Here is a 26,662-nt window from a genome sequence, read left to right as displayed (position 1 = left end):
AATTTTATAAGAAGACTCTCGCTCGTTACTGTTCATCATCAGAGTAATTCGATAATAGTCAATCACATGTGATTGTAAAAACCTAATCACATGTGATTCTGCATGACAATCACATGTGATTGTAAAACCCAATTAGATGTGATTCTGCATGTTAAATCTAATCACATGTGATTGTAAAATCCAATCACATGTGATGGAAATCTGATCTAAGGGCCGAGATTTGTCCATTGGATCTCAACTTAAATTAAGGATGTGAATAAATACAACTCTGTATGTTGGATTTTTGAGTTTTTGGAAACAGATATCCAACTGCTTTGAGCTAAACTAATAGAGATATTTGCATTAGCACTCGCAACATTATACTCTTAGCCAATCATACCTTCTTTTCACTATCTCATCCTGTTGAGATGTTGGCCAAGTGTAAAATTTCTCATCCAGATCTTCTTGAGCGGGGTTCATTGGTCTGAATTGGTTTGCTGGCCACGGCTATCAAAATCAACTAACACGAACGGGCTGGCTCAACCATGGTCATCATGAGTAGGCAACAGGTCGCACACATGTAGTACTTTTACAATGAGTTTCTTAATGAGACCTGGTAAGTCAATGAAAAATGTTCAGTGATATGTTGATGTGATTAGGTGATCCTGAACACAAAGTGACCATCAGTATTATTTTAATTTTAATTAGCTGTAAGGTTCTTTTGATTAGTCATCATCGGGTACAACTGTTTACTAAAGAAAAAAAGATTATTTTGATTTATCTACAGTCTTGACTAAAATACTAGCAAAATATAATGTATGAAGTTTTTAGCCACCAATCACCTCAACTCAACACATGGTTATGCTTTAAGTGTAATCTGTAATAATTTTTGAAGCAATTGTTAATTATACCAAGGGGTTATTTAAAATATCCAATAACATTCGTATCATTTATTTATTTCAGTTGACCAATATTGAACAATATTAAACCCCATTAAAATGAAAGTTGCAGGAGCTTTCCTTCTCCTTTCTCCCAAATATTTATTTAGATGATCTCTTAACACTAATGTTTTTGAGGTGCTAAACATGAATAAATTTGTGACATCAACTTCATCAAATCACTTCAAGTTAAAACCAGCATGTCGATTTGATGTGTTCTTAAGCTTCAGAGGATCCAATACAAGAAAGAATTTCACAGACCACCTATTGAAAGATTTAAAGCAGAATGGATATCATCCGTTTCATGACAGTATACTCAATCAGGGGGAATATATTGATTCTGAGCTGCTTAAAGCGATTGAGGAATCGAGGATGTCTATTGTATTATTCTCAAAAAACTATGCAGATTCCAAGTGGTGCCTTGATGAGCTGGTAAAGATCATGTATTGCTGAAAGTATTCTCAACTGATTGTTCTACCTGTATTTCTGGACGTAGAACCGTCTGATGTCCGAAAGCAACTGGGTTTTTTTGCTCAAGCATTTAAAGATCACGGATGGAAATTTGACCACTACAGAGTTGAGGGTTGGAGGAAGGCTCTAGAAGATGCTGGCAAATTGTCAGGTCTGCACTTGCAAAACGATGCCAATGGGTACTGACCTGAGTTTCTCAAGCAATTTATCTTAAGTTTTTTTTTTCCTCTTAGACCATCTTTAACCATGGCGGGCGTGTTGACGTGTTGATGGGTAGGGGTGCTTGGCGGACGTGCTGGTAAACTTGTTAATAATGGGGTGGGGTGTTGTTTTAAAATATGATTGGAAGTTGGGTAAAAAGGGATATAAAAATAGAAAAAAGGACCAATCAAAAGTGACCACGTAGACCAAATTGAACAACACGCCTTAACTTTATGCGTGCAACCATCCAGTGTTAAAATACAATGCAAATTTAGTATTAGTAGATGTATATATGTAAAATATCTAGATATTAATATGTATAAGAAAATATCTTAGAATTTAGAATATGATAGGAAAAATCTAGAAATATTTGATAGGAAAAATCTAGATATTTGTATGTGTAGAAATTATCTAGATATTTATCCATGGAAATATCTAGTTTCTAGAATGTTCCATGGGGTAGTATAAATATGGGTGATGAGTAGTTCATTTGTGTAAGTTGTGAGTAAGTGAAGTGTGAAGTAGAGAAGAAGTAAGAAGTGAAGAAGAGTTAGAAGTAGAAGTTGTGAAGAAGTAAGAGTGTGAGTTGAGTCCATAATATTGTAACTGTTTCTTTGTATTAATAAAAGTGTTCTTTGTTAAGTTTCCCGGTTAAGCCTTAGTTTGTGTTTAAGTTCTTAGTGCACTTGTGTTGTTCTTATTATATGGTCGGCTCTGCGGCCTAAGTGATACATGGTGGGTTATACCGCCTAAATGATATATGGTCGACACTGTCGCCTAAGTACTATTGTGCACTAAGAATTCATAAAATTAAAGGCTAATCAATGTCAAAGTGTTGGTGTAGTGAGTCAAGTATAGTCTAGATCCTCTATAGTGGGTGTGTTGGGCTCGTCGAAGCTTCCAACAATTGGTATCAGAGCGGGTCGTTCGGGACCATTGCTAGTGGAAGTACTCATCGGTAAACGTTGGACGTTTACATCGACTTGTTTTCACCAAGGCTCTAAGGGAGATTCTGTCGGAGCACAGTTAGGAACTGTGAAAGCTCATCGGTCAGGAACCAAGCTTATTGGACGTTGGATGTCATGATGGCAGATCTTGCAAGTACAAGCAGTGGAATCAAGAGTCTCAATAACCACAACTATGGTTATTGGCGGACTTGCATAGAATCCTACCTACAAGGACAGGATTTATTGGAAATAGTTGCTGGCAGTGACACAACGCCTCCACCGAAAGAAAATGCCGAAGCCTTAAGAAAATAGAACATCAAGGCCGGGAAGGCTTTATTTATATTGAAGACTACAATCGAGGAGGATCTATTGGAGCACATCCGTGATGAGAAAACACCAAAGGCAGCTTGGGAAACTTTTGAAAAATTATTTTCAAAGAAGAATGAAGCACACCTCCAGCTCTTGGAAAATGAACTCGCAGTTATCTCACAAAGAATTCTATCTATTTCTCAGTATTTCACCAAGGTGAAATCTATTTGTCGTGAGATATCTCAACTTGCTCCTGAAGAGAAAGTGAGTGATGCAAGGATGAAGAGAATTATCATCCACGGCTTAAGGTCCGAGTATAATGGATTTATAGCCGTTGTGAGAGGATGGCCTACTCAACCATCATTAATAGAGCTGGAGAATTTATTGGCTAATCAAGAGGCATTAGCCAAGCAGATGAATGAAGTAACCATAAAAGACGGAGAAGATGCACTCTTCACCAATAAGAAGAAAGCAACATCTCGAAGACAAGATGCGATGAAAGAAAGTCAGACATATGGATGGAAGAGTCACCCAAAGTCAAAAGGCAACACTTCAGGGGGAGCTCGGGGAGCTCAACAAGGAAGAAGAGATCATCGCCAACAATACAGGGAAAATGATAAGAGAAAGAATGGTGAATGCTTCAATTGTGGCAAGAAGGGTCATTTTGCTCGAGATTGTAGATTTCCTAGAAGGCGAACTTTCGAAGAAAATGTGTCCGCCGCAAGAGATGAGAAGAAAGAGGTCACATTCGAAGCATCCATTAATGAGGAAACTTGGGATGCAGAAGCAGGACTCTCCGTTGAAGTTGACATGGATGATCAAGCTCTTGCAGCAACCTTAAAGTCAACAATAAACTACAAAGATGATTAGATCATCGATTCTGGGTGCTCAAATCATATGACCAACGATGGGACGAAGCTGCAAGAAATGGAGGATTACAAAGGAAAGAGAGTCGTGTTGACAACCAATAATTCAAGGTTGTCTATTTCTCACATTGGAAAGACAATAATTCCAAATGAAGATGACTCTCATAAGCTCCAACTCGAGAAGGTGTATGTTGTCCCTGGCCTAAAGAAGAATTTACTATCAGTACCACAATTGACAGCAGAAGGAAATTATGTGCTCTTTGGACCAGAAGATGTGTCCTTATTCAAGAGAGTGAAGGTGGTTGTCAATCCAGTTATGCATGGAAGAAGAATAGAATCGGTATATGTATTATCTGCTGAAACAGCTTATGTGAATAAGACTCGAAAGTGAAGGTATTTCGTATGCCCGAGAGACATATTAAATTAATGTGGCTAATATGTTATGATCCAAGTCGGGTCATACCCAATAACAAACTTACCGACACCTTATACGTATTTGATCTTAACGATTGGATCATTAAACAAATACGCGACACTTGGATTTTAGAAAATCGGGTTTCTAAAATATTATTGTGATGACCCGGGAATTTCCGACCAAATTTTTAACTTAATCTTTATTGATTTCGACACGATAAGCAAAGTCTGTAATGTTGTGTTTATATAATCAATTACCTTTTGACCATTCTCGACGATTCACGAATAATTGTTTATAAATAAATATATAGATATAAATCTAATTTACAAGTATACATAGATATTAATACGAATTAATAAAATGAACTCCAAACAATTGGAATTATTAATGTAAAAATAAAATATAGAACAAATAAGTTGCTAGTAGAATATATATATATTTATATACATGAATTATGAACATAAATAATATTATATGTATTGTAAATCATAAATATTAAATATTTAATATAAGTTATTATATAATATATATTATATAATTAGTGACTAGGATGAAATTCATAAATTATAATAATTTGAATTACAAGTTTGAATAGAATCGTTATGTTAATATTATTAACACTAGTTACATTATAAACACTAATATGAATATTTGAATAATTAATAAAATATATATATGAATATGTAAAACCTGATATGTACGAGTAAAATTAATATTATTGACATTATTATTATTATTATCACTTTATTTAAAAATCATGACTACCATTTTTTTCTTCTTTTCATTATCACTAGTAATACTAATAGTATTATTTTTATTAAAATAATACAACTTGTTATATTTATCATGAATGCTATTAATAATACTGGTTATTAATATTAAAAATATTACTATTAATATATTTAACTGTATTACTATTTATTGTTAAATAAATTGTTATTAATATAATTATTATTATTATTTATTATATAATATATAATGTAAATATAAAGATAGTAGTGGGATCTTATTTTTTTTTTTCAACATCTGCTTTTTTTTTTTTTTTTTTGTTTCTTCTTCAACCCGTGAGCATACCTTTCCATATCAGTTGGTACAAATCAAATCCTAAACTGTTACTGTCATATTACTCAAGTAATTACATATATTATATACTACAAATTGATGAACTCGATATTAAAGAAAACCCTGTATTTTTTTCCCTCTGTCGTTAAACCTTTTTAAGCATGAACACAATTTCTATGAATCTTCAAAAAGTGTTAATGCAGTTTTGTTAGGATTCTCACACTCAATGTTTCTGCAAAGTTTCATCCATCAATTTCTAATATCGAATAAGAATTTTCAAGTCAAAGTTTTGATATCAAAAAGTCAAATGATTTTCTATGAACAAATTCGAGTAATAGGTTACGATTCTGATGCAATTGATGATTCTCGTGTATTCCATTGTCGATTTGAAAGATAGTTTATGAAGATTTCGAAGTCTAAAAACGTTGCAATGTCGAAATCAATTTTTTTTTTCTCTCTGTGTTACCGTCGCTGCTCAGCAGCTTTATTTTTTATTTTTTATTTTTATTTTGCTTTTAAAACAATGATATCATAATTAGCTAAAACTTGTTTCGTTTACGTTTTTAAATCTAAACTTTTAAGTTGTTGATTGTATTTAATCTATAAGTATTGATCGAGTTCCAATTTGATGAGGAAGAAGATGAACACTAGTCACAGTTTATATGTTTGGGTGTGGGATAAATATCAGAAAGAGCATCGATGGAGCAGTGGTCTAGGGTGTTTTCAGGTAGACGTGAGGTCGTGGGTTCGAGCCCGACTCGGGACAGTTTGTTTTTTTTTATGGCTTAATGAGGTAGTTTCCTAATTTAATGATTATTATTATTGTTGTTATGATCATTATTATTATTATTATTAATATTATTATTATTATTAAGGTTATTATAATTATCATAACTAATAAAGTAGTAATTATCATTATTATTATTTTTAGTTACACTTATAGTTATTATTATAACAATTGCTAGGTTTATTTATTATTATCACTATCATGATGAAAAGTAATATTACTATCATTAATAATAGTATTATTATTATTAAAACTATTACCATTAGTAGTAAAATTATAGTCAGTATTATTATTATTAACATAGGTATCATTATTAACAATATCGTTATTAATAGTATTATCATTATTAGTCTTAGTAATAAAAATGTTATCTTTAGAATTATTATTATTATCATTGTTATTATTATAATTGTTTTAACAACTAATATATGTATTATCAGGAGAACATAAATACCATGATTAATATTAGAATTAGTATCACTTTTAGTATTATTATTATTATTATTATTATTATTATTATTATTATTATTATTATTATTATTATTATTATTATTATTATTATTATTATTATTATTATTATTATCAGTAACATAGGTATTATTATATATAGTAGCATTAATATCATTAAAATAATCATTAGTATTATTAAATTTATTATTATTATTATTATTATTATTATTATTATTATTATTATTATTATTATTATTATTATTATTATTATTATTATTATTATTATTATTATTATTATTATTATTATTATTATTATTATTATCATTCTTACTAAAATTATTATTTTGTTATCACTAAATATATTAAACTTATCTAAATAACAAGTATATTATTAATAACCATAAATATATATAATTGCTCAATTACGATTATATGTTTTAATATATATATATATATATGAATAATATAGGTTCGTGAATTCGAGGCCAACCCTACGTTTGTTCAATGTCGTTATATGTATTTTTACTACAAAATACATTAGGTGAGTTTCATTTGCCTTTTTACCCTTTATATTTTTGGGCTGAGAATACATGCGAAATTTTTATAAATGTTTTATGAAATAGACACAAGTAATCGAAACTACATTATATGATTGAATGATCGAAATCGAATATGCCCCTTTCTATTAAGTCTGGTAATCTAAGAATTAGGGAAGAGACACCCTAATTGACGCGAACTCTAAAGATAGATCTATCGGGCCCAACAAGCCCCATCCAAAGTACCGGATGCTTTAGTACTTCGAAATTTATATCATGTCCGAAGGAGGATCCCGAAATGATGGGGATATTCTTATATACACATTGTGAATGTCGGTTACCAGGTGTTCAATCCATATGAATGATATTTTTGTCTCTATGTATGGGACGTATGCTTATGAGAAATGGAAATATGAAATCTTGTGGTCTATTGAAATTATGAAATGATTACTTATGTTAAACTAATGAACTCACCAACCTTTTGGTTGACACTTTAAAGCATGTTTATTCTCAGGTATTAAAGAAACCTTCCGCTGTGCATTTGCTCATTCTAGAGATATTACTTGGAGTCATTCATGACATATTTCAAAAGACGTTGCATGCGAGTCGTTGAGTTCATCAAGATTATTATTAAGTCAATTATAGTTGGATATATTATGAGATGGTATGCATGTCGTCAATTTTCGATGTAATGGAAGATTGTCTTTTCAAAAACGAATGCAATGTTTGTAAAAATGTATCATATAGAGGTCAAGTACCTCGCGATGTAATCAACTGTTATGAATCGTTTATAATCGATATGGACTTCGTACGGGTGGATTAGGACGTGTCCTTTCAATTATCACTTGAGATAAATTATTTGGATAATTTATATATAATTGTTTATGGGTTTAAATTATTATATTGTGTTATATTTTATAAAAGGTTTTATAAAATATATAAGTAACAAAATAATACATAAGTTTATAACAAGTTTATAAACTTTTATAAACTTACAAGTATTATTATTAAAAGATTATGTGTTGCAGAATTTTGGGTCTCCAAGAATGACAAACACATGCTCCTTTGTTACTTTTAATACTACACAACTCCTCATAAGCATGCCTAACACTTCCACCAAGGTTAGACTTATTCTTTCAAGTGATAACTACAAATTTAAGCTTAAGAAAACTGTCCAAAATACAGCATTCTGTGCTGCTGTTGCCGTGGCCTTTTGGGGTCAAAAAGAGGATCAATTTACTTCTTTGCAAGCTAGTTTTCAAGTGTCAATTAATCCTAACAAAAGTACTAGGTGTTGGTATAAAGTTTGGGGTATTATCTCTTGAGGTTTCATGCTTTTGAAGCTTGCATTCTCATCATCTTTCTAGTTGCTGATGTCCAGTTTTTCAAGTGCAATCAAAGGGGTTTTGAGCTTGGTTAATTAGTTAGTTGGGGTTTTGAGCTTGGTTAATTAGTTAGTTAAGTGTCTAAATCTTAACTAACTTAAAGGGTGGTGTTGGTGCATCAAAGGCTCGGGCTTTTACACAATTTGTTCATCACTTTGTTCTTCAAACACACCCTCAATTAACTTGAGGAGGTAATACTTCTTCCTCCTTCTATATATATATATATATATATATATATATATATATATATATATATATATATATATATATATATATATATATATATATATATAAGCATGATTCCAAGACTTGATATTACATGGAATTCAATTAAAATGGTTATGCACATAAACTTGTTTTCTTAGTTATTATGCTTCCGCTTGTTATAACTTAACATGAATTGGTTTCATGATTCTATCAACATTTAAAAACTTGTTATTATGTTGAATTCCATCAATGGTATCTAGAGCCGAAGTCTATGGATTATGCTTCTTATATTGTCTTTAAACCCACTATATTTGCATTCCAAGTACATGCATGAAAATGGAATACAAAAATTATCGGGTTTGGGTGGGTTTGATATGTTGGCCGAATTCTTGGAGGTTCCAAAAGGGTTTGGAACTTGCAAATTGGTCATATTTGTTCATATGTTGTTGTTCACAATCATAGCCAAGACCTTGTGGTTGAATGAATGTTTGTTTGGTTGATTTGTTAATTTCAATATGGTTGTAATTATTTATTCAATTAATTTGTAATAATATTCATTTGGTTATGTAATTTATTTTATATTTGGCATGTAAAATAGATTAGGTTGTATTTTCATTTTCTAGACAAAATGTTTCAGGATATATTTTGTAACAAGATGAAGATGCATGAAGATCACAAGGAAGAACACAAGATGCATGTGGATGCAAGGTTAAGTGGGAGGTTAAAACCTCTTACTTTGTGTTTTACCCATTGACCGGTGGCATTTTGTTTTCGGCTAAACAAAATGTCTACCATAAGGCTTGATTGTGAACATTTGTTTTGCATGCATGGTTGTTTTAATTTCTTGTATGATTATGGATTGTGTATGTTACTACAACAAGTTATCTCACAAGTTAACAACAACCAAAACTACAATTTAATTGGTTAAATTATTAACTATATGCAATGAACAAAACTACAATTTAATTGGTTAAATTGAAATGGCAAAAGACGTTAATAAATGGTTATTAAGAACTAGAAACGGATTGCACATATAAAATGGTTTATATCATAGTAATAAAATTGGCATTATTACATGACATGAAAATGGATTTTCATAAGTACCATACACTAAATGCATGTTGGTGTATGGCATAAAATTTTTCTCAAACTAGAAATAACGAAAACTTAAAAATCCCTTTTAACAACAAGGTAAACAAGTTTAACGCCATCCTATTGTGTGACACTTAGGCGTATTAGGGAACTCATGATGGGATAAAGGTCACCTAACCGTTATGAGCAAACTAATATGATTAAGGTAAATTTTGCACACTTGTGGGATAAAGGTCACCTAACCACTTGTATGTTAAGTTTACACGTTTACACAAGTAGGACGACTTGATTTGGAAATCATGAACTTAGGGTCACCGAAGCATGATGAACAAATAGGCGTTGATGGGATAATATGCCATGTAAAAGGATTGCATGATCCCATAACTTAGAAGTTGCAAAAGGATTGCAATTGTCATATAATGACTACCTAGCTAAAATCAAATGACGGGATAAAGGTCACCTAACCGAAATTTGGTTTACCGCTGGATTCTAAAATTTAATAAATATCAATTGGATTTAAAGGGTATTAATTGTTAAATTAAAATTAATACTTAAACAACTTTGTTAAATTTTGTAGATGACCGCCAATAACAACAACAACATTCCAAACGCACCCATCAACTTTAACAACCTATCGTTGAGGTCAATCCTCGAAAAGGAAAAACTCAACCATACGAACTTCATGGATTGGTTTCGCAATCTAAGAATTGTCCTCAAACTTGAGGACAGGGCGTAAATGTTGGAAGACCCCATTCCCGATCAACCGGACGAGGATAATACGGAAGGCATGGCATATTGGGAGAAATATTGCACCGATTCGTTGCAAGTTTCTTGTCTCATGCTTGGGACTATGATACCTGAACTCCAAAAGGATTTTGAGCATCATAGTGCATATGACATGATCACACAGTTGAAGGAGATGTTCCTTCAACAAGCTCGTGTCGAGCGCTTTGAAACAGTCCGAGCGCTTCATGCATGTCAGATAGACGACACCCAATCCGTTTCATCTTATGTCCTTAAGATGAAAAGCCTGATTGATCGAGCAAACCGTCTAAATTGCAACGTGTCTAATGAATTAGCCACGGACCTTATCCTTAACTCATTGTCAAAGAGGTTTGACACATTTGTGTTAAATTATAACATGAATGGATGGGATAAGAGCATTGGCGAATTACATGCCATGCTTAAGACGGCCGAAGCGAGCATGGGTAAAAGGGCTTCACCCACATTTATGATCAATGAAGGCGGGTCCAAAAACCAAAAACACTTCTAAGCCGAAGGCGGCTAAGAGGAAAGGACCCGCTTATCAAGGCAAGGGCAAGGGAAAGGGGAAGATGGTTACCCCAACCAACAACAAGAAGCAAAAGGTTGCCGGTAAAGCTAACCCCAAGGAAGATCCGTGCTTCGGTTGCGGTGAAATGGGTCACTGGAAATGAAATTGCCCGGTCTACCTTAAGGAGTTGAAGAAAAAGAGTGATGCAGGGCAAACCTCAGGTAATGTATATATGGTATACATTGAGCTTAGTATTACTTCTTCTAATACATGGGTATTAGACACAGGATGTGCAACTCATATTTGTAATTCTTTGCAGGGGTTCAAAAGAAGTAATCAAGATGCGGGAACAACAAGTCTCTTCATGGGAAATGGAGCAAGGGTGCAAGTGAAAGCTCATGGAGACTTTATTTTAAAGCTTCCAAGTGGTTTGGAGCTTATTTTGAAAAATGTTTTGTATGCACCCGATTTATCTCGAAACATTATTTCTGTATCCCGTTTGAAACAATATGGTTTTAATCTTAATTTTATTAATGATGATATCCATGTTTCTTTAGATAATGTGTTCTATTTTAAGGCTTCGCCTTTGAATGGTATTTATGAATTGGTTCATGATGACACATCATACAATAGCTCAATATACCATGCAAACACCAAGAAACTCAAAAGGGATTTGAGTGATTCCTACTTATGGCATTGTCGCCTTGGTTACATAAACAAGAATCGAATGCATACACTTCAAAAGAATGACCTTTTGAAATCAAATGAACTAGACTCGTTTGATGTATGTGAATTTTGTTTACAAGGCAAAATGACTAAAGCACCTTTCAAAGGGACCTATGAAAGGGCTAAGGACTTATTGGGATTAATACACTCTGATGTATGTGGACCCTTTAAGCCCATAACTAGGAATGGTGAAAGATACTTCGTTACTTTCATTGATGACTTTAGTCGTTTCGGATATGTCTACTTATTAAGACACAAGGACGAAACTTTTGAAGCATTCAAGGAATATCAAAACGAAGTACAAAATCAACTCAATAAGACAATCAAGGTACTTCGTACCGATAGAGGAGGTGAATACCTAAGCGATGCTTTCCAAGATCATCTTAAAAGTTGTGGGATTATCTCGCAACTCACTCCTCCTGGAACACCCTAACTTAATGGAGTTTCCGAAAGGAGGAACCGAACCCTAATGGATATGGTTCGATCTATGATGGCTAGAAGCTCATTGCCTCTATCATTTTGGGGTAATTGTCTATGCTCCGCGGCTCGTATTTTAAATATGGCCCCAACCAAGAAAGTGGAACGAACTCCTCATGAGATGTGGTTTGGAAAACCTCCATCTCTATCATACTTAAAGGTATGGGGATGTGAAGCTTATCCTAAGCGTTACGTCCCTAATAAGTTGAATGCTCGATCCACGAAGTGTATCTTCATAGGATATCCCAAGGATGATATGGGATACTATTTCTATGATCCAACCGAGCAAAATGTATTTGTTGCTCGAAAGGCTGAATTCCTTGAAACTAAGTTCCTAATGGAAGGAAATAGTGAGAGGAAGATAGATCTTGAAGAGGTTCAAGATCAAGTAGATGATACACAATTGGTTGATACTAGCACTCAACATGAAAATGTTGAGAGTGATCAAATGGATAATCAAAATACACAAGACGTTCACAGATCTGGTAGGATTAGTAATCCACCTGAGAGATATGGGTTTCTCATGGATGGTTGCTATGTGGTTGATTTGGATGAACCAACAAACTACCAAGATGCTTTATCAAGGATTGATAAAGATAAATGGCAGGAAGCCATGAACGCTGAGATGCAATCCATGTATGACAACCAAGTTTGGGAACTTGTTACACAACCTACTGGCTCAAGGCTAGTTGATTGTAAATGGCTTTTCAAAATGAAAACCGACATACATGGAAACTTGGATACATATAAAGCTAGACTTGTAGCAAAAGGTTTCACTCAAACTCAAGGGGTTGACTATGATGAAACTTTTTCGCCTGTGGCAATGCTAAAGTCTATTAGGATATTACTTGCCATTGCTGCTCATTATGATTATGAAATATGGCAAATGGATGTCAAGACCGCTTTCCTAAATGGACATCTTGAGGAAGATGTCTATATGGTTCAGCCTGAAGGTTTTGTTGATCCGAAATATCCTAAAAAGGTATGCAAGTTAAAGAAGTCAATCTACGGATTGAAACAAGCATCTAGAATGTGGAATCATCGTTTTAATGAGGAGGCCAAGAAATTTGGCTTCATTAAAAATGGTGATGAAGCTTGTGTATACAAGAAAGCTAGTGGGAGCGCTATCATGTTCCTTGTACTATATGTGGATGATATATTGTTATTTGGAAACGATATTCCGGCAATGCAAGGTGTTAAAACTTGGCTAAGTAAATGCTTCTCCATTAAGGATCTTGAAGAAGCACAATACGTTTTGGGGATTGGGATCTACAGGGATAGATCCAAGAAACTGATAGGTTTGAATCAAAGTGCATACATTGAAAAGATCTTGAAAAGGTTTAAGATGGAGAACTCTAAGAAAGGTTTGGTACCTATTCAAAAGGGAACACTTCTCAGTTCATCTCAGTGCCCCACCACGAAAGATGAACATGAGAGAATGAAGAAAGTCCTATATGCATCTGCCATTGGGTCAATCATGTATGCAATGATATGCACTAGACCGGATGTGTCATGAGCTCTTAGCCTGACAAGTAGATACCAGAATAACCCAGGCAACAGTAATTGAATTGCTGTCAAAAGTATATTGAAATACCTTAGGAGGACTAAGGATATGTTTCTAATATATGGGTCTGGTGAGGAGGAACTCACTGTAAAAGGTTACGTGGATGCGATTTTCCAAACTGATCGAGATGATTCTCGATCACAGTCCGGTTATGTCTTCACGTTAAATGGAGGTGGGGTCTCTTGGAAGAGTTCAAAACAGGATGTTGTTGCATTATCCACTACAGAGTCGGAGTACATTACCGCCTCATTGGCAGCTCAGGAAGCTGCATGGATGAAGAAATTCATCGACGACTTAGGAGTAGTCCCTTCCATTCAGGACCCTCTTGAGATCTTTTGTGACAACGAGGGAGCGATTGCTCAAATCAAGGAACCTCATGCTCACCAAAAGACCCGTCACATTGAGCGGAGATTCAACTACATAAGGGATGAAGTTGAAAAGGGAAAGATATGTATTCGCAAAGTTCACACAGATCTTAACATATCGGATCCACTCATGAAGCTCTTACATGGATCAAAACATGCAGGACATGTTTGTGCTTTAGGGCTTCGATATTCTAGTGATTGGTCATGATCTATTTTAAGTATTGTAACGGAACGAAATTGGTCAAACTCATTAATATAATTATGGCATTAATTTATTTTGAGTTATGTTCCTATTTTGCATATTTTATCCATGAATAAGTAATTATTCTAAATTCCGTAGTCGATCACATTTGTGGGAGCAAGTGTGAGGTTTAGACTATTATGAACTTGGATTGGTATACATTCACGGACTGAATGTGGGGCAAGGTTGCTACCAAGGTTCATAGATATTTGTGGGATACAAATATTGGAAGACCCGCTTTCAAGATTCACTAAATGGAGCCTTTGTGGTTGATCACATGTAATCTTGAGTAAAGGCGAATATCATTGTTTCCTCTGACCTGAGATACATCTTGCGTTCGGATATTTACCAAGTATTGTGCCTTGATTCTTTCCTTCACTATTCTGAAATATGGTAGTTCACAAGGAAGAGCTCAGGCATAATGCAAGGTACATATTTAGGACGTATGTAATCAAGATGGAATTTGTCCCTCTTATTCGTTGAGAGTCAGATGTTTAAGACCTGATAAAGTTAAATCTAGAAGAGAGTGATCACTCTGTATCTCTTGGATTTAACATGACATCTAGGATGAAAGGATATAATGAAAAGATTCACCTATTCATATTCGTGATGGGAACTCTAAAGGGATGATGTTATTGAATGGCACAAAGTCATAACATATTGGGGGTGATGGACGGTCGTTAGGTGGTATCCGTCACTTGCATTAATTTCTTATGTTCCTCGTGCAAGTGGGAGATTGAAGGTATTTCGTATGCCCGAAAGACATATTAAATTAATGTGGCTAATATGTTATGATCCAAGTCAGGTCATACCCAATAACAAATTTACCGACACCTTATACGTATTTGATTTTAACGATTGGATCATTAAACAAATACGCGACACTTGGATTTTAGAAAATCGGGTTTCTAAAATATTATCACTTGAGATAAATTATTTGGATAATTTATATATAATTGTTTATGGGTTTAAATGAAAATATTGTGTTATATTTTATAAAAGGTTTTATAAAATATATAAGTAACAAAATAATACATAAGTTTATAACAAGTTTATAAACTTTTATAAACTTACAAGTATTATTATTAAAAGATTATGTGTTGCAGAATTTTGGGTCTCCAAGAATGACAAACACATGCTCCTTTGTTACTTTTAATACTACACAACTCCTCATAAGCATGCCTAACACTTCCACCAAGGTTAGACTTATTCTTTCAAGTGATAACTACAAATTTAAGCTTAAGAAAACTGTCCAAAATACAGCATTCTGTGCTGCTGTTGCCGTGGCCTTTTGGGGTCAAAAAGAGGATCAATTTACTTCTTTTCAAGCTAGTTTTCAAGTGTCAATTAATCCTAACAAAAGTACTAGGTGTTGGTATAAAGTTTGGGATATTATCTCTTGAGGTTTCATGCTTTTGAAGCTTGCATTCTCATCATCTTTCTAGTTGCTGCTGTCCAGTTTTTCAAGTGCAATCAAAGGGGTTTTGAGCTTGGTTAATTAGTTAGTTAAGTGTCTAAATCTTAACTAACTTAAAGGGTGGTGTTGGTGCATCAAAGGCTCGGGCTTTTACACAATTTGTTCATCACTTTGTTCTTCAAACAACCCTCAATTAACTTGAGGAGGTAATACTTCTTCCTCCTTCTCTCTCTCTCTCTCTATATATATATATATATATATATATATATATATATATATATATATATATATATATATATATATATATATATATGTAAGCATGATTCCAAGACTTGATATTACATGGAATTCAATTAAAATGGTTATGTACATAAACTTGTTTTCTTAGTTATTATGCTTTCGCTTGTTATAACTTAACATGAATTGGTTTCATGATTCTATTAACATTTAGAAACTTGTTATTATGTTGAATTCCATCAGAAAGAATGAGACGGCTGATCTGTGGCATGAACGTCTTGGGCATGTGGGCTACAATAAGTTAAAGGAGATGATGTGAAACGCATAGTAAATGGGCTTCCTCAAATTGATATCCGAACAGATACAATATGTGCTGGATGTCAATTTGGCAAAGCTCACCAATTACCATTCAAGGAGTCAGCGCATCAGTCCAAGACACCACTAGAGCTCATACACTCAGATGTCTTCGGCCCAGTAAAACAAACATCACGTGGAGGTATGAAGTATATGGTGACATTCATTGATGACTTCTCAAGGTATGTGTGGGTTTACTTCATGAAGGAGAAGTCGGAGACTTTTCTGAAGTTTAAAGAGTTCAAGAACAAGGTAGAAAGTGAGCTCAATACTAACATTCGGTGCTTACGTACTGATAATAGAAGAGAATATTTGTCGACTGAGTTCAATATGTATCTTGAGAAGCACAAGATCAGAAGGCAATTAACTTGACCTAATACTCCACAACAGAATGGAGAGGCAGAATGTAAGAATCGTCATCTTGCTGAAACCTGTCGAAGTATGCTTCATGGTAAGAATGTACCTGGCAGATTTTGGGCTGAATGTATGAGGACGACATCGTACGTGATTAACAGACTCCTACAAACAAAGTTGGGATATATTTCACCATATGAAAGATTATGGAAGATCAAGCCAACTGTTAATCATCTCAAGGTTTTTGGATGTGTATGCTACGTCTTCGTGCCAGATCATCTACGAAGCAAATTTGATAAGAATGCAATTCGGTGCATTTTTGTCGGTTATGATGAATCAAGAAAAGGATGGAGATGTTGTGATCCAAATACTGGAAAGTGCCATACATCAAGAAATGTGGTATTTGATGATGCTTCTTCATGGTGGTCACCTCAAAAGATAGAGCTTCCAGAATCTCATGGATTAGAAGAAGTTCCAGAAGAGAAAGAAGAACATAAAGAGCACATATCGGATCCAATTAAAGAAGGAGATGGATCGTACTCTAAGGAAACGAGTCCATGGAAAACTGAGGTACATCAATCTACATCCGAAGAGGTTCGTCCAAGCCAAATGGATGCCGAGGAGTATGTGCAAGAATTACGGAGATAAACAAGGTCGAGGAAACCTAATCCGAGGTATGCCAATGCTGCTCATGTGGATGAATCAATACCTATTGAGCCTTCCACTTATGAAGAAGCAGCACAAAGTCAAGAATGGCAGAAAGCGATGGAAGAAGAAATTAATGCACTAAAAGAAAACCAGACATGGAGTTTAGTTCCAAAGCCAAAAGATGTAAAATCAATATCTTGTAAATGGGTTTACAAGGTGAAGACTCGATCAGATGGCTCCATTGAAAGGTATAAAGCTCGACTTGTTGCTAGAGGTTTTTCTCAACAATATGGGCTGGATTATGAAGAAACGTTTAGTCCAGTGGCGAAGATCACAACAATTCGAGCTCTACTAGCTTTAGCTGCTAGCAAATCTTGGAAGTTATGGCAGATGGATGTCAAGAACGCTTTCTTACATGGAGAACTTGACAAAGACATTTATATGGAGCAACCAAGAGGCTTTGAGAACAAGATCCATCCTGAGCATGTTTGCAAATTAAAGAAAGCACTATACGGCTTGAAGCAGGCTCCAAGAGCTTGGTACGGTAAGATTGGCGAGTTCTTAGTACAAAGTGGTTTCACAGTTGCTCCTTTAGATTCTAGTTTATTTGTGAAACAAGATCAAGGAAAACTAGCCATAGTGCTAGTATATGTGGATGACTTAATCATCACGGGAGATCACTATGAGGAGATCCAAAGAACAAGAGAGAATTTGTCTATCAGATTTCATATGAAGGAGCTCGGAGAACTCAAACATTTTCTTGGACTCGAAATAGAGCAGAAAAGAGAAGGATTATTTCTGGGACAACATAAATATGCGCGAGATCTTTTACAAAAGTACGGAATGCTTAATTGCAAACCTATCTCAACTCCGATGGATCCGAATACAAAACTACGAGCAGATGAAGGAAAAAGTCTTCAAGATGTTACCATGTATCCAAAGATGGTCGAAAGTCTTATTTATCTCACACTAAGCCGGCCAGACATATCTTATGCAGTTGGAGTGGTTAGTCGATACATGAGCTATCCGAAGAAGCCTCACCTTGATGTTGTACGACGCATCTTAAGGTATGTTAAAGGTACTATTAAATTTGGCATTTTATATAAGAGAACAAAAGAATGTCGGGTGACTGGATATTGTGACACTGATTATGTTGGAGACTATGATACATGACGGTCAACAACTGGATACATGTTTAGTCTTGGATCGGGAGTAATATCATGGTGCAGTAAGAGACAACCAACTGTATCCTTATCAAGCACTGAAGCAGAATATCAATCGGCATCATCAGCAACACAAGAAATTACTTGGTTGAAGCAACTAATAGAAGATCTTCATCTCAACAGATTATCAAGTAAAACTTTTCTGCGATAATCTCTCAGCTATTCGATTAGCAGAGAATCCAGTCTTCCATGCAAGAACAAAACATATAGAAGTGCACTATCATTATGTTCGCGAGAAGGTCCTTGAAGGGAAAATCAAGATGATGCCAACAAAGACAGATGAACAGGTCGCAGATATTTTCACCAAGAGCCTAAGTAAACCGAAGTTTACAAAATTCAGAGAAGCACTTGGAATGGTCTGCAAGACATCATTGGAAGAAAATTTACATTGAGGGGGAGTGTTAAAATACAATGCAAATTTGGTATTAGTAGATGTATATATGTAAAATATCTAGATATTAATATGTATAAGAAAATATCTTAGAATTTAGAATATGATAGGAAAAATCTAGAAATATTTGATAGGAAAAATCTAGATATTTGTATGTGTAGAAAATATCTAGATATTTATCCATGGAAATATCTAGTTTCTAGAATGTTCCATGGGGTAGTATAAATATGGGTGATGAGTAGTTCATTTGTGTAAGTTGTGAGTAAGTGAAGTGTGAAGTAGAGAAGAAGTAAGAAGTGAAGAAGAGTTAGAAGTAGAAGTTTGAAGAAGTAAGAGTGTGAGTTGAGTCCATAATATTGTAATTGTTTCTTTGTATTAATAAAAGTGTGCTTTGTTAAGTTTCCCGGTTAAGCCTTAGTTTGTGTTTAAGTTCTTAGTGCACTTGTGTTGTTCTTATTATATGGTCGGCTCTGCCGCCTAAGTGATACATGGTCGGTTATACCGCCTAAATGATATATGGTCGACACTGTCGCCTAAGTACTATTGTGCACTAAGAATTCATAAAATTAAAGGCTAATCAACGTCAAAGTGTTGGTGTAGTGAGTCAAGTATAGTCTAGATCCTCTATAGTGGGTGTGTTGGGCTCGTCGAAGCTTCCAACATCCAGCACGCCTTAGGGGCACGCCATCAGCACTCCCCACTATAGGCTTGCTAGGTGTGTGCTAGGAGCACATGGCCCTAACACGCCACCGTTAGTGATGGTCTTAGAAATTTCCTTTTGGGATTGTTGGAAATTTGGCATCATTTGGGCTATATTTCAGTCCATTAGTAACTATGGAGTATTAAATTATATTTCTGACATCTGTTTTGAGTAATTAGCTAGTTTGTTACATAGTCATATCGTATCGGTCATTTGATTTTAATTATAATTTTAAATTCTAAGTGGAAGGTTTTGAGATGTTATAAACTACATATGAATACACCTTTAGATGGTGGTTATTGAACTTCATAATACACACATATATAATAGGGTAAGGGCGAAGATATCAACCTATAACTGAAAATTGCCTAATATGAGCCAAAGTTTTGCAACAGTTCTGAAGTAAGTCTGAGAGTCTTCGGATAGCCCCTTTAACATTGTGAAATATATTATTGCTTTCTTTTCTTTGGAAGGTATGAAGCAAAGTTGGTGAGCAAAATTATTAAAGAAGTTGCGAAGTACTTAAAACGGCCATCTCTCAATGTAGCATACCACCATGTTGGCATAGAATCTCGTATGACAGAACTCATAGAATTGCTACAAATGGAAACAAATGATGTACGGATAGTTGTTGTTTGGGGTAGTGGTGGCTTAGGCAAGACTACAATTGTTAAAGCTACATTTAACTATATCTGTTCTGAATTTGAAAGCAGTAGTTTTCTTGAAGATGTCAAGGATTCAGGGAAATCCACTTCGCAGAATAAGCTGATTTGGGATCTTATGACTGATAAAACTCCAAAAATAAAAAATGTTCCTCGTGCAACTGAGGAGATCCGACAGATTTTTATGTTTCAAAGGGTTCTTGTTGTTCTTGATGACATTAATAAATTTGAACACTTGGAAATGTTAGCGATTGATGCTCGTTTCTTTTGTCCAGGAAGCAGAATAATAATAACCACCAGAGTTATAGCTTCGGTCGGTTCTCTAAAGATAAATGCTGTCTATTCTCCCGAAGCTCTAAATGAATATGAGTCTCTGAGACTATTCAGTCTATATGCTTTTGGAAATGACGATCCACATAAAGGCTACGAGATGCTTACAACGGATGTAGTCTAATATGCTAGCGGGATTCCGCTAGTTCTTATGACTATTGGTTCCTCTAGCTCCAAGTTGAGCAAGTCTGAATGGCAAGATAACCTTAGAAAATTAAAAAAAGTTCCTAATGACGATGTTCAGGGAAAACTTAAAGTAAGTTTTGACACACTTGATTCTGAAGAAAAGGAAACATTTCTAAACATTTGTTGTTTCTTCATTGGGATGGAGAAAGATTTTATGGTCAATGTAATGGAAGACTCCAATTGCTTTCTTGAAATTTGTATTAAGACACTAGTTAATCGAGCTCTTGTAAGTATTGATGATGGAGTGCTATCGATGCATAACTTAATTAGAGACATGGGTCGGGAAATTGTCCAGCAAGAATCCGTCAAGGAGCCTGGAGGACGAAGCAGACTGTGGGATCATGATGACATTTCTGACGTATTTAGACAATGTTCGATATAAGTTATGGGTTTCTTTCCTTTTATTTTTTCCTGCTGATTTGTATAATCAATCTGTTATTAAAAATCTTTGTTTCCTTCCCATGTATGCATCAGGGAACATCAGCTGTTGAAAGCATCTTCCATGACAATCACAGTAATTTCATACCCCTTCAAACTGTGAATATAGAAGTGTTTGAAAAGATGACAAACCTGAAAATGCTTTGGCTTCATCATCTACGGCTTTATGGCGCATATAATCAAATGCATTCTTTCAAGAAGCTGAGATTCTTGCGGTGGCATGGATTCCCTATGGAGTACATGCCTTCTAAGTTGATTATGAAAAATTTAGTTGTTATGGACATGCAATATAGCAGACTGAAGATGTTATGGGAAGGAGCCATGGTATGATGTTTATTGCATGTGATTGTGTGTTGTTAATTAGTATTCTTTTGGTACATTTGACTATTTGAGTACTAACTAAATATTTTCCGTGTATTAATTAACTTTTTTTTCTCAGAACCTGGATAAATTACGATTCCTCAATCTCAGTGATTCCTGCTTCTTAACCACAACTCTTGACTTCTCGGGATTAAAAAATCTTGAAAAGCAAAATGTAACTTTAATGAATACGCAGGATAATAATAGTGGTGATAAAGATAATGTTGTTTCTGGGATTAAATCTACAACAATGGAAGGGGTTGAGACTAGTGATGGGCAAGGCAATACAAATACTAAATCCCCAAGAGCATGGGTAAATCCAAACATCACTTTTGCTGACTTCTTAAAACAAAACAAAGATGAAGAAGAATTAAAAATGGAGTTCATTCCTCCTGTTTTAATGTCTAATGGTCAAAAGAGAGTAGTTTTCTCCGCTGAGGAGGTTAAGAAGGACGGTAGTGCATTTTCTCTTCAATTATATGAGTATTTTATTGGAGCTTCTATGGATTATAGGGTTGTTAATGCCCATCTAAGGAGAATGTGGCGGAGGTATGACCTTAAAGAAATCGTCAAAACAGCTGCAGGATTTTATTTATGCAAATTTAATAATGAAAAGGGTATGAAGGAGGTTCTTGAGAGTGGTCCATGGTTAGTTAATAATGTTCCTTTTTTCGTGAATCAGTGGGAACCTGGGGTTTGGCTTGAAAAAATTGAACCTGAAAAAGTTCCAATTTGGATTTGCATTCACAATATACCCATTGAACTATGGAGTGGCAGAAGTATAGGTAAACTTGTTAGTGGTATTGGGAGGCGTATGTTGATGGACAAAGTTACTTCAGAGAGATATTTAAGTAAAAGTGGAAGACTAGGTTTTGCTAGAGTTTTGACTGAAGTCAATGCAGCTGATGACCTTCCTAGCTTTGTCGAATTTTCCTATCCTGTGATTGGTTCTTTTCCAGCCAAAGTGGGTAAACTTGAGGTGACTTATCAATGGAAACCGCCTTTATGCACTCATTGCAAAGTGTTTGGCCACTCTTTTAATACTTGTAAAATTAGGCCTAAAACAGAAGATGAAGTATCTGCACAAGTGTTAAAAGACGCTTTGAAAATCAACAATGATGGTGAAACAGTTGATTTAAATAACCAGTGTGTTGAGGACGGCTCTAAAGTTGTTGGTAAGAAAGAAAGGGTATTTCATAAGTTGAATTTTGATAATAATAAAATTCAATGGCAGTCAACAGAAGCAAAAGGTATCAAGCAAAATCCAGTTAAGAATAATTATGGTATTAAAGACAATATTGCTGTGGAGGAAACAAATTGGAATGTGAAGTCCCAGAAAAATCGAAATCATAATGTTTTAAGGAAAAGAGATAAAGGGAAGGGCATTGATGGTGAAGGTAATAATAAGACATATTCCAAAGATAGAATTGAAACAACAATCCTTTGTATTAGTAGATGATGAGGGTAATGGTGATTGATGTTAAGTTTAATAATACTGCTCCGAAATCAGGGTATTCTACATCTTGTTAGTCTCTTACTTTATATCTAGTATAGGTCCTCGAGTTTCGCTCAAATTAGTGTTACTCATGTTGTAATCCTCGTTGTATCATTTCCTTATCAATAAAATTATCTTGCTTTTCAAAAAAAAAAAAAAAAAATCTTGAAAAGCTGTTGCTTGCGCGGTGCTCAAAACTAACTAAGTTACATAGCTCTGTTACATGTCTTGACAAACTCCGTATTTTGGACTTAAGTTATTGTGTAAAACTGAAAAGGGCACCCAACATAAGATGTATATTACAATTGAAATCTCTTAAGGAACTTTACATCTATCACTGTCCCAAACTCGAAAAGTTCAAAGATACTATTGTTCCACGGAATGCAACATGGGCCCCATTAACCAAGCTAACTTTGGTCGAATGCAACTTGTCGATGGTGCCTTCCGAAATTGAAAGATTAGGGACACTAGTAACATTAGAACTCCATGAAAACATATTTGCAAGCCTTCCAACTCTCAGAAACCTTCATCACTTGAAGCAGCTCACACTTTCATATTGTGTTAGGCTGCAGTCGATTCCAGATCTTCCATGAAATATAGTGATGTTAATTGCAGTTAACTGCACAAGCCTAATGAAACTTCCTACAAATATGTCTGAGTTAAGTTGTCTTGATGAACTAAGACTGACTGGTTGCAAGAAACTTGGATCGGACGATTCAAAGTGTCTCGTGAAACTCACGGGATTAGGTAGCCTTAGTTTTCTAGAAATGTGTAGTTGCAATGTGGGCCATGTCCCCGTTGAGATTGGTAACTTAGTGTCATTGAATTTCTTAAATCTTGGTGGAAACAATTTCTCTAGTCTACCTAGTAGCCTCCACCACCTTCACCACTTATTGGATCTGGATTTGTCAAATTGCATCATGCTCCACTCAGTTCCATTTCTTCCAAAAAATTTGAGAAGATTTAAAGCAACCAACTGCATAAGCCTGAACAACATGCCCTCAAACATTTCAGAGTTGAAGTCACTCCGAGAGTTGCACCTCGATGGTTGCTCGAAACTTGGACAAGAAGATCCCTTTTGTTTTGTTAAACTAGTGGGATTAAGCAACCTCGTTTCCTTGAACATGACAAGTTGCAATTTGTCTCATATACCTTATGAGATTGAGGGGCTAGAATCATTAAAGCAGCTGCGTCTTTCAGATAACATTTTTTCTAGCCTACCAACTAGCCTATGCAACCTTCAAAACCTCAAAGAAATTGAGTTGATCGATTGTGCATTGTTGAAATCATTTCCAGTTCTACCTCCAGATTTTACCATGCTCAAGGCAGACAACTGTAGGTCACTTGAAATGCTACCATTTAAGCCATTTTTTCCTCATAGCTCGAATCAGGAGTTAAGGTTCTCTCATTGTTCTGATTAGGTAGGCAATAATTAAGCTCATAGTTTCAAAACATACATCATTCAGTTTCACCATGAGCTCTTCCAGTTCCAGCAGGTACTCCTATCATTTTGCTATATCTTACTTTCTGCTTACAATGTGAAATATTTGATTACTAACTGATTTACTAAACACACACGCACACACCAACACCACCACTACCAACGACAACAATCCCCAATCCCATGAATGTGAGGTATGGGGAGGTGATATGTCGACAATCATTGCTCAACCCAGAGCAGAGAGACTGGGAGACTACTTACTTCCAGAAGGATTTCCGGCCATTAAGTAATAAAATAGAAAAACACGCTTATATACCTGATGATATGCAAAATAAAGTCGATACATACCTGAAGATGTTATACGAGAGCAAGGATACACACATACGACGGGTATGTTGAGACTATAAGTATACATGATTGTAGTTTTTATACTATGTAGATCATGTATGATTATAGTATAAAATATTTAACGCGATTATATGAAACAGATTTGGCCTATCATACCAAAAATTAGGGTCTCACTTACTAGAACCGAGATCCCTGATTGGTGCACTTATCAAGGCCGTGGTAGATTTTTGTCATTTGTGGTTCCCAAGGATGTGAATAAGAAATTCAGTGGCTGGATATACTGTGCAATTGCTCCAAATTGTAAAGACGAGGAATGGCGACTTAAATGTAAAGTGGTTAATAAAACCAAAGGAAGGGTTGATTACGTTGGTACATCCTTATGTGGTTATGGCCCTATGTTTATTGCATTTATGCCACATCTTATTGATTTGATTCCTCGTCTGACATTTTTGGTGGAAGAAGGTGATGAATTGGTGGTTGGATTTGAATTAGAATGTAAGAATAACTGGGAGGTAGAGGAATGTGGGCTATCTCTGATTTACGAGGGAGATATTTCGATTCTTGAATCAAATAGTCAAATATTAGTTCAATACACACCTTCTGAGTTGATTCAACATCTGCATCAAATGGTTTACGAGGAGAAATGGGAAGAATTTCGTGAGATATATCTAATGTACTTAAATTCAAAGGATGATGGTGGTGGTGGTGGTGGTGGTGGTGGTGATGCTCATGTTGGTGTGGATCGTGTTATAAGGAACGCTGGTGGAGGTGATGGTGAAAGTGTTGGTAAGAATGGCGGTGGTGTAGAGAATGATGGTGGGGGTGCAGAGGATGATGGTGATGGTTATGATCGCCTGAGTAGTGTACCAAGTGATGGAGGCCCATGGTACCTATTGAGACCAGAAGAACTTGGAGACTGGTTACATGACCCTCTAGGATCTCAAACATAGTTTCTGTAGTCGCATGGCTAATGTTCATCAAAGCAACCAAATTTCCATGTCAACATGGGGTATTTTAATTACTTACACTGATTGAATTGATGCATTTAATACGTTTTGTATTAAAGATGTGACCTACACTTTGTATCACTACAACAAATTTGCTAATTAACCACGCATAAATTTACACACTTTTAAAGAGTGCGTACTTTTTTGTTAAATTCCTCACAGTTGTAAATGTGTGTAAATGTATTACATTTATAAGTGTAGAATATCGTTATAGTTTCACACATAGAAGTGTAGGGAAAAAATTTACACTAATTTGTGTGTATAATCATAAAAATAACCACACATAAGAGTGTTAAGTTAATTTTGTCACACTAGATTTGTTCATGCTTAAATGAGGTGTAACAAATTTACTCACATTTTTAAATGTGATTAAACTTGTGTTTGTACACATTAATAAGTGTGAACAAACTTTTCCTACAATTTTATGTGTGACAAATAAATAGCATTCGACATTTATAAATGTAGCAAACTTATATATATATTTATAAGTGTGAGGAATTTGATAAAAAGCTCACACTTTCTTACAAGTGTGTAAAAATATGCATGAACAATTGATAAATTTGTTGTAGTGTATAGATCATGTTACTTGGAGATTGTGCCCATTTCCATTGATGGTACTTTGTAATTTCAGCGTGACTTAGATGGGTGTGCACTCTACACCTCCGGACGGATTCAAAGGTCTTGTTTCTAAGTTCATTCTGCAATTCCTTAGTTACGCTAGATCACTATCGTGTATGTATTTCCGGGTGTTAGTAGGGTATATGACAACAATAGCGTGAA

At 34.9% G+C, this 26,662-nt stretch overlaps 1 protein-coding gene across 1 annotated transcript; it reads left to right on the top strand.

Annotated features, from left to right (window-relative positions):
• The first annotated feature begins 1,064 nt into the window (after window positions 1-1,064).
• LOC139900182 (disease resistance protein RPV1-like) lies at window positions 1,065-20,731 on the top strand. The gene is made up of 3 exons (XM_071882976.1): window positions 1,065-1,349; window positions 1,434-1,567; window positions 20,089-20,731. The coding sequence occupies exons 1-3, from the start codon at window positions 1,065-1,067 to the stop codon at window positions 20,729-20,731; spliced, it is 1,062 nt and encodes a 353-aa protein (XP_071739077.1).
• Window positions 20,732-26,662: the final 5,931 nt, after the last annotated feature.

This window comes from Rutidosis leptorrhynchoides, chromosome 3, assembly GCF_046630445.1.
Source record: "Rutidosis leptorrhynchoides isolate AG116_Rl617_1_P2 chromosome 3, CSIRO_AGI_Rlap_v1, whole genome shotgun sequence".
NCBI lineage: Eukaryota > Viridiplantae > Streptophyta > Magnoliopsida > Asterales > Asteraceae > Rutidosis > Rutidosis leptorrhynchoides.
The sequence above is the reverse complement of the archived record's forward strand: the minus strand, read 5'-3'. Positions and strand labels throughout refer to the sequence as shown.

Coding starts and splice junctions, on each gene's coding strand:
- LOC139900182 (XM_071882976.1), top strand. CDS start 1,065: ATGAATAAATTTGTGACATCAACTTCATCAAATCACTTCAAGTTAAAA. Junction 1,350..1,433: donor AGTGGTGCCTTGATGAGCTG/GTAAAGATCATG, acceptor GATGTCCGAAAG/CAACTGGGTTTTTTTGCTCA. Junction 1,568..20,088: donor TTGCAAAACGATGCCAATGG/GTACTGACCTGA, acceptor TTTCTTTGGAAG/GTATGAAGCAAAGTTGGTGA.